This window comes from Megalobrama amblycephala, linkage group LG18 (assembly GCF_018812025.1).
Source record: "Megalobrama amblycephala isolate DHTTF-2021 linkage group LG18, ASM1881202v1, whole genome shotgun sequence".
In the NCBI taxonomy this organism is placed as follows: domain Eukaryota; kingdom Metazoa; phylum Chordata; class Actinopteri; order Cypriniformes; family Xenocyprididae; genus Megalobrama; species Megalobrama amblycephala.
In genome coordinates this window covers 33,137,623-33,146,178 of record NC_063061.1, presented here as the reverse complement: position 1 = coordinate 33,146,178, position 8,556 = coordinate 33,137,623, and the positions used below count along the sequence as shown (strand labels likewise).

Here is an 8,556-nt window from a genome sequence, read left to right as displayed (position 1 = left end):
AAATTAAGATATTTTTGATGAAATCTGATGGCTCAGTGAGGCCTGCATTGACAGCAAGATAATTAACACTTTCAGTGGCCAGAAAGCTACTAAAGACATATTTAAAACAGTTCATGTGACTACAGTGGTTCAACCTTAATGTTATGAACAGTAAAACTAAATTTATTCCACAATATCTAGTGATGGGCGATTTCAATGGTGTAGCCTCTGTGACAGTGCAGCAAAAGTCAGTTCTGTTTCATCTCCCCTTCTGCAACATATTAAAGCTTTTATGCTTTTACTTCATACTTTTAGGTCTTAAACTGTTGACTTGATCAATGTTGCATAATTTCATTAATTATTTGGCATTAAAGGCACAGTGAAATCAAAATTGACAATTCTTGTTTTTTGTATGGAATATTACTGTATTTATTTTACATTGAATCAAAGTATACAAAATATTTGCAGTATTCTTTGCAAAACATTCAGATAAGTTCATAGATCTAATGAAAATATTTGAAATATTTACATTTACATTTTTGCTTAATAAATTGTCTAATGTTAACACAATGTTGACTTCTTTTAAACAGAGATTATTAGCACTGTTAAAACACAGCATGACAAGACATAGTGTGTGAAAGTCATTAACTTTTTTTAACTGCTCCAATAGTTAATTATTCTAAGATGCTTTAATGTTTTAAAGCACAATATTGTGTCAAAACTATTGATTTCATACAAATAGTACATTCTTTTTAGGCCTACATCAAACACCATAGCTGCGTCTGAAATCGCGTACTGTTGAGTAGGTACTGCATTTATTTACTTCACGACCATTGAAAAAGTATGTTCTATATAGTAAGACTGCATGTAGTATGAATGAATTCAGATACACCCACCATGTTTTTACTGTCACATGACCTACCAGCATCAGTTACATCCCTTCAACTCCATTCACAAATTCTCTCCCGTGGCCTCATGGGATAGTAAAGTGTCCATATGCACTCTTCACAATCTCGCAGGAAGTAGTAAGTCACCCGGGTACTTTTCGCCTCCTTTTTTTTTTCGAATACTATGAATTCGGACTTACTGGTCTGTTCGCATACTGTTTTTCACGTACTATATAGAAGAGAAGTATGCGATTTCAGATGCAGCGCATATGTTTCTATTAGCAACAAAATACTGAATATATACATTTCATACAATATATGAGTATATTAGCACAGAAAATTGACCTTTACATCAGATGGTTAAAAGTACCTCAGAAAAACTGAAACTTGTGTTTCAAATATGAACAAAATGAGGATCAACTGTTCCTTTTAACAAATCTCTTTGAGACCCACATTATGAAAGAATCTTGGGCAGTTGAGAGAAGTAAATGCAACACTATAATTTTCAGTCTGTTCTTCACACAAAGCATCACATGACTTCAGAAGAATCAAAAAATAGTGCACGTTATTTTGAATACTTCATGGTGTTTTTTTTTTTTTTTTTTCATTTTAGAGATTGACAGCTGTGGTTACATGAACTTCCAGTCACTGTATGAAAAAGAGCAGCATGAATATTTATAGGTTTGGAATGACATTATAATCAATATGGTGACAGAATTTCATTTGTATGTGAATTATCTCTTTAAGAAGAAAACAGGAAAAAACTCACCTCTGGACAATCCCAGTCCGTTCACAGATTTTGTAGTGGTCTGTGTTCACTTTCAGACACTAAGGAGAAGGAATAGAGAGTAGTTTATTAATGTTAAAGCATTTATAGAAAGTTGATTATAGTTGTAAGACTTTATTACAAATAGAGTTCTTACTATAAGGTGTCTCTAATTCCTTGCTGTTTCGTCTAACAGGTTTCTGGATCCCAATAGATCCACGGGTTTGTGAATCATTTCTGCTCTTCAGCTCTCCTTCACGTTCTGTGTTTGTGAATAATCTCTCACTACAAAAACCTCTAATGCTAATACATCTTCTTAACTCAGTAAATGTATAATAATGGCTGCTGAGTGTCAGATAACAGATGTTATACTCACCAGCAGGAGGAGGATCTTCTGTGGTCTGAAGATGTTCTCTGGATCTCACATCTCTCTGTTTCACTTCTCTTTCTCTGATCTCCAGCTCCTTCTGTCTTTCTTCCAGTTCCTTGACTTTCCTGTCCAGTTCTCTCTCTCTCTCATTCAGCTCATTTTCTTTGGCTTGTGCTTCTTTCTCTCTCTGTATTACATTACATTCTGACTGTAACTTTGTAAGTAGAAAAGTTTCTTTAACTTTTGCTTCACTCAGATTATTTTGTAGGTGTTTTTCCTTCTCACTGAGCTGTTCCACTTTTCTTTGAAGTTTCTCTTTATCATCTTTTAATTGTCTCTCTCTGTCTTTGTAATTGATCAGCTCTTTTTTCAGTTGATTCTCATGATGGGAGGAAGTGGAAAAGGCCTCCCTCATCTGATTCTCTTTCTCTTTTGAATCTTTCAATTCTTTGCTTAACTGATTCTCTTTCTTTTTTGATTCTTTCAGCTCTTTGCTTAACTGATTCTCTTTCTTTTTTGATTCTTTCAGCTCTTTGCTTAACTCATTCTCTTTCCGTTTTGAATCATTCAACTCTGTGCTTAACTGATTCTCTCTTTTTTTTGAATCTTTCAATTCTTTGCTTAACTGATTCTCTTTCTTTTTTGAATCTTTCAATTCTTTGCTTAACTGATTCTCTTTCTCTTTTGAATCATTCAACTCTTTGCTTAACTCGTTCTCTTTCCATTTTGAATCATTCAACTCTGTGCTTAACTGATTCTCTTTCTTTTTTGAATCTTTCAATTCTTTGCTTAACTGATTCTCTTTCTTTTTTGAATCATTCAACTCTTTGCTTAACTGATTCTCTTTCTCTTTTGAATCATTCAACTCTTTGTTTAACTGATTCTCTTTCTCTTTGGAATCATTCAACTCTTTGCTTAACTGATTCTCTTTCTCTTTTGAATCATTCAACTCTTTGTTTAACTGATTCTCTTTCTCTTTGGAATCATTCAACTCTTTGCTTAACTGATTCTCTTTCTCTTTTGAATCATTCAACTCTTTGCTTAACTCGTTCTCTTTCCGTTTTGAATCATTCAACTCATTGTTTAACTGATTCTCTCTGTCTTTTGAATCATTCAACTCATTGTTTAACTGATTCTCTCTGTCTTTTGAATCATTCAACTCTTGTCTTAGTTTATTTTCCTTTTCCTCATACTCTTCCTGAAAATAATTGCTAGCTTTTCTGAAACACTCCAGATGTGTTGTGAAAAAACTGTTGTCTTTACTCTCTGTCATTGTCTCTATTTTTATAAATAATTCATTAACACTGTCAACAGTGTTCTGTAAAGTGTGATATCTGCCTCCACACATCTTCAAACAGTAGTTCTTTGTTGGATCATTGTGTTTAGCCTGATCTATAAATAACACCATACAATAGTCCAAGACCTCCTTCCCGAACACTTCACTGAGAGCTCGTAAAAGATAATTCTCTCTACCAGAGTTTTTCACATCTCTGTGTACTAACAGAAATGCATGAGGCCCAGGAAACAACTGTCCTTCATATGACTCAATGTCTTTTCTGATAGCTTTGACTCCGTTGCTGAAAACCCAGAATGATTTCAAGTGTTCCAGCCAATAGGATGGAGTTTTTAATACAGAAACCTGTCGTCCACGAACTTGAGCTGTCCTGGGCTCCAATTCTCCAAATTGAAAAGCAGCCCTGTTCTGTCTTTCCCCAAGGATTCTGGCACATGCTTTATTCATAAGAGCATCATCTCCTCCAAGCACCATCAATCTCAGCTTCTCATTGGAGCCTGTGGACAGTCCGGCTACATCTGTTAATGATTCATCTGTTAAGTGAATAAAGTCAGAGAACAAATGCATAAGTGAGCAGACGAAGAAAAACATTTCTAATTTAATATCTGCAGACACAAATGTTTTCAAAATAATGCAAACTTACCCCAACAATCTTTTTCTCAGATTTATTTTTAATGTACACAAAAACAAAACTGTACACAAAATGGATATCTATATGCTTTTATTTGCATGAGGTGTATTGTGCTTTTTGCACTGCCCTTATGAAAAAGAAGTGTGCTATTGGTATGCTAAAAATAATAAAGTATACTTTCAGTCTACTTTTTATGTACTTCAAGTACTTTCAAGTAGCTATATATTTAGAATAAATGACTGCACCAAGAAGAGGGACATAATTTGTTTTTGCACAAATCAGTAAATCCTTTTAATTCTTTTGGTGTTATTGGAATACTTCTTTCATGTAGTGGACAATTTTAAGATTTTGGTCTATTTTTGCTGCCATGTCTTTTACTCTAATGGTAAGAAAACTCAACCCTAACCCTACACATTTAGATAGTGTTTGTTTTAAGACTACTTAAGCCGATCTGTCTGTTTGCATCTGTAGATTTCTTCTAAATTAACCAAAACAAGCTAATCTGCATATTTAAACACATCAAGAGTTTTTTCCCCTGAAATGTTATAAATACATTATATTATAACAAATGCCTGCAGAGGGCACCAAAAGCCTGCTGATTTTTGTTGTTAGACAGCACAGCACGATCCAATCCACGATTAAAGCCAACCACCATAATTAAAAAATATGTATTATTAGTTAAATAATAATATTCTGACACTTTTTTTATTTTTTTGATAGAAATGCTACAGCCACTTTTATCGATGTATTCTCCTGTGTAAGCATAGATTTAAGAATAGCATTATGTAATGCTGTATTATGATTTTTAAATAGTTTTAATAAATCGTGCATCCTTAGAAAACTGTTTAATAATGCGGTTCATGATGCTCCTCTTCTAGTATTGACAGCCCTACAGATATCTTTTACATGGTTCAAAACGCAATGCATAGCACATTAAAATAATTGAAATTATAATATGACATAAACTATATTAGTATCAAATCAGGCAGATGTGTTGATGGTGGTCAAACTATTAACGTGGCATTAAACGTATTATAATCTCACCCTTAAATAGTTTCACAATAGTGAAACAATTTCACATGTTTGTGAACATACATAGGCTACCTGAAAGAAATGCACGGAATGGATCTATCCAGGGGCGGACTGGCCATCTGTGTGATCTGGAGAATCACAGAACGGCCGGTACTCCAGGACGGCCGGCGGGCCGGCCCACCACCCGCCACGCACGCAGTCATCATCTGTTTTTTTCCCCCACTAATCTGTTTCACACTCCAGCACTGTAGGTGGCAACACCTTTAAGTTGGATGCCAGCTGCACTGGCCGTGGCCGCCAGGTAAGCAGCAAAGACGTTAGATCAGTGGTTTCAAACTGCCGGCCCGCCCACCCCCTCTACCCGGCCCGCAACTGATCTCAAAAATAAAACATAATCCGGCCCGCTAAATTATTATTATTATTATTATTATTATTATTCTCTAGTTGCTACCTGTCTGATATGCAAAGAAAACGTCGCCGTTCTAAGGGGCATTCACATATCGCGTCACATAAGCAGCCGCGCCGCATTCTCCTTTCCAATGCGCTTTCGCTCCAGTGGCGTCTGTCGTTGCTATGCAACCATGAGCCGCGCTCTCAATCGCTTCTATCATGAGCGCGTTTGCCTAAATTACAGTAAAAGCACTCGACTTTAAGTCACGAGCGCCGATTTAAACCACCGAAACGCATCCGATGCAGCCATTAAACGTTACCGATGCTCAAACGGCATCTTGGACAAATGTGGCCCAGCTGTGTGAGCACAAGCGCTTCAGAGTTTCCGCACGCCAATTGCTTTGGGCCGGGCCTAGTCAAAGTGCAGGGCCGTTTTTTAGTCCCAGTCCGTCCCTGGATCTATCTAGGGTTTTTTCGTTTTCGCTTCTCATCGCCAGACAGCAGTTGTATTTTCCCGGGCATAGTTGTCACTTGTCACAAGTTTTCAGCCAGCAGCAAACATGAAGTGGGGCGGGGCGGGGCAGCGGGTTTAGGGCTATATAAGCGGGCGTTTCGCCATAGGATTTCAGTTCTCTCTCCTTCAGCGACGACTTCACATCGCTCCTCGCTGATCTCCGGCTGAAGCCTTCGCCGCCTGGAAGAAGCTCGCCTGGAAAGAAGCTCGCCTGGAAAGAAGCTCGCCTGGAAAGAAGCTCTCGCCGCCGTCGAAGAGGCTCCCGCAGCGGACTGCTGAGCTCGCCGAGGAAGAAGCGCCGCCTGCCACCTCGAGCGCCGTCTCGAGCTGTCCGCTTCCCGCTTCCAGCCGCCTGCCAGCCCGTCTCCTGCCGCCATCCGGCGCGCCTAAAAGAGCGATTTTCCTGCGGTTTATTGCCGCTCTAAAAGAGCTTTCCAACAGCGGTTTTCACCGCTCTAGCGGCCCTCGCCGCTCTAAAAGAGCCCCTCAAACGCCGTTTTCACGGCGGCGGCATTGTTACAAATGCCGCGCCACTCGTGTGGCACATGCAGAGCCCCTCTGCATGACGACAACGGTCAAGGTGAGTGCGTCGGCTGCCTGGGCAGACCCCATGCAGAGGCCGCGCTCACCGGGACCTCATGTTCTCACTGTGAGAACATGAGTCTCGCCTCTCTGCGCTTGCGGATCGCCTTCTTCAGTGAAGGCGATCTCGCCGCTCGTGCCCTCCCGTCTTCTTCCTCCCGCGAGCCGGCTAGGAAGAGACGGCGGGGCAGAGCGGCCCAGCGCACGGAGTTGGATGACGTCACGCTGGCTTCCCCGCGTGCCTCACCCTCTCCCCCGAGAGAGCAGTCCCCCGTCCTGTTCTCCCGCCCTGAGCTGCGTCCCTCGGCAGATGCGAGCGACCTCATCTCTTTTGGCGGTTCTGAGGACGAGCCGCTTGATGACGTCATGTCTCTCGCGGCCTCTGAAACCGAAGGTTGGGCCGGTGATTCTGACCCCGCCCGCCTTCCCTCGCTGGAGCCCATTGACTGCAAGCCGGGTATGGATGCCGAGCTCTTCCGCATCCTCTCGAAAGCAGTAGAGGTTTTGGACCTCGAATGGGCTCCGCCAGAGGAGCCATCACGGAGCAGGCTCGATGAGTGGTTCCTGCCGGGTTCCGGCCAGGCCCCTCGTCAACGTGCCGCACCGTTTTTCCCAGAGGTTCACAACAAGCTGATGAAGTCGTGGCGCGCCCCGTATTCTGCCCGCCTATGTACTACGCATTATTCAGCTCTCACCTCTGTGGATGGCTCTGAAGAGAAGGGTTACGAGCATCTACCGCCCCTGGACGAAGCGGTGGCGGCTCACCTCTGTCCCCCCACGGCTGTGGGTTGGAAAACTAAGAGGGCCCCTTCCATCCAAGCCCTGCAGGACCACTTCTGCCCTGGCTGGCAGAGCATATACGTCCGCGGGCCAGGCTGCCTCAGCGCTGCACGCCATGGCTATTCTCCAGGTGTTTCAAGCGAAGCTCCTCCGTTCTCTGGATGAGTCCGGTGTCGATGCACCTGCCTTCCGTGACCTCCGCAGCGCCACTGACTTAGCCCTGCGTGCCACAAAGGCCACAGCTCAGGCCATTGGACGATCCATGGCCTGCCTGGTCGTGCTTGAGCGCCATTTGTGGCTCAACTTGACCGAGATTAAGGAGATGGACAAGACGGCCTTTTTGGATGCCCCGGTCTCTCCTTCTGGTCTCTTCGGGCCAGCAGTAGAGGGCTTTACGGAGTGTTTTACTGCAGCACAAAAGTCGCCTCAGGCTATGCGACACTTCCTGCCTAAACGCTCTAGCTCCACGTCTGCTTCCAGCCGCCCCAAGTCTGCGCCGGCTCAGCAGAACAAACCTGCCCCCTCTACCTCTCAGGCAGCACCACCCAAGGAACAGCGCGATCGTAAGCGCTCCTCCTTCCCGAGGCAACGTCAGGGACCTCGGCCTAAGATTACGCTGGACCCGACGCCTCCTAAGCCCTCCTGATGTTTCAGGAAGGAAGAGGATGGGGCAAAGTCTCGCCACGGCCGGACCACCCCAAAAGCTCTTTCGTTCCACCCCCCCCTCCGCCTCGTTCAGCTCCGGGCGTGGGAGATATGTTCAGTGTTGTGCTAACTGGGCCCAGTGCTGCGTCCATGCAAAACGCAATTCTTATGGCGAACACTATGAATATTCTACCTTCTCTAAGAAAGAGCAAAGTTCCTCTTCCACTCTCTCCAGTGCACGGGCCCCCCGATTGGCGGCCCGTCACCCGATACCATTCAGATACCATAAGTCGAGGCTACTCGCTTCAGCTCGCCCGAAGGCCCCCGCGCTTCAGCGGGGTGCTTCAGACTTCAGTCAACACGGACGACGTTCATGTCCTCCGAGCCGAAGTCACGTCTCTTCTGAGGAAAGGAGCTATAGAAATAGTCTCCCCCTCAGAGAGCAATTCGGGGTTCTACAGCCGTTATTTTCTAGTTCCCAAATAAGATGGCGGTCTCAGACCCATCTTAGATCTCAGGCTCTTGAACCTCTCCCTCATGAGACGGAAGTTCAAGATGCTAACGCTGAAGCAGATCCTCGCGCAGGTTTGCCCCGGGGACTGGTTCTGCTCGCTGGACCTGAAAGATGCATACTTTCACTTCCAGATAGCCCCCCATCACAGGCGATTCTTGAGATTCGCGTTGGA

The 8,556-nt window shown here is 43.5% G+C and overlaps 1 protein-coding gene across 1 annotated transcript; it reads right to left on the bottom strand.

Moving 5' to 3' along the window:
* Window positions 1-1,656: 1,656 nt before the first annotated feature.
* Window positions 1,657-6,813, bottom strand: LOC125252303 (interaptin-like). Its single transcript, XM_048165489.1, has 3 exons — window positions 6,693-6,813; window positions 1,790-3,829; window positions 1,657-1,694 (listed from the first exon to the last, which is right to left on the bottom strand). Exons 1-3 carry the CDS (start codon window positions 6,811-6,813, stop codon window positions 1,657-1,659), a joined length of 2,199 nt encoding a protein of 732 aa, XP_048021446.1.
* Between the last annotated feature and the right edge of the window lie 1,743 nt (window positions 6,814-8,556).

What these genes read in the sequence shown, in the direction of transcription:
- LOC125252303 (XM_048165489.1), bottom strand. Translation starts at nt 6,813, where the DNA reads ATGACGTCATCAAGCGGCTCGTCCTCAGAACCGCCAAAAGAGATGAGG. An exon ending in CTGCTCTCTCGGGGGAGAGG is followed by an intron (nt 3,830 to 6,692) that starts GTGAGGCACGCG and finishes TTCACTTAACAG; the next exon opens with ATGAATCATTAACAGATGTA. An exon ending in GGAATTAGAGACACCTTATA is followed by an intron (nt 1,695 to 1,789) that starts GTAAGAACTCTA and finishes CCTTCTCCTTAG; the next exon opens with TGTCTGAAAGTGAACACAGA.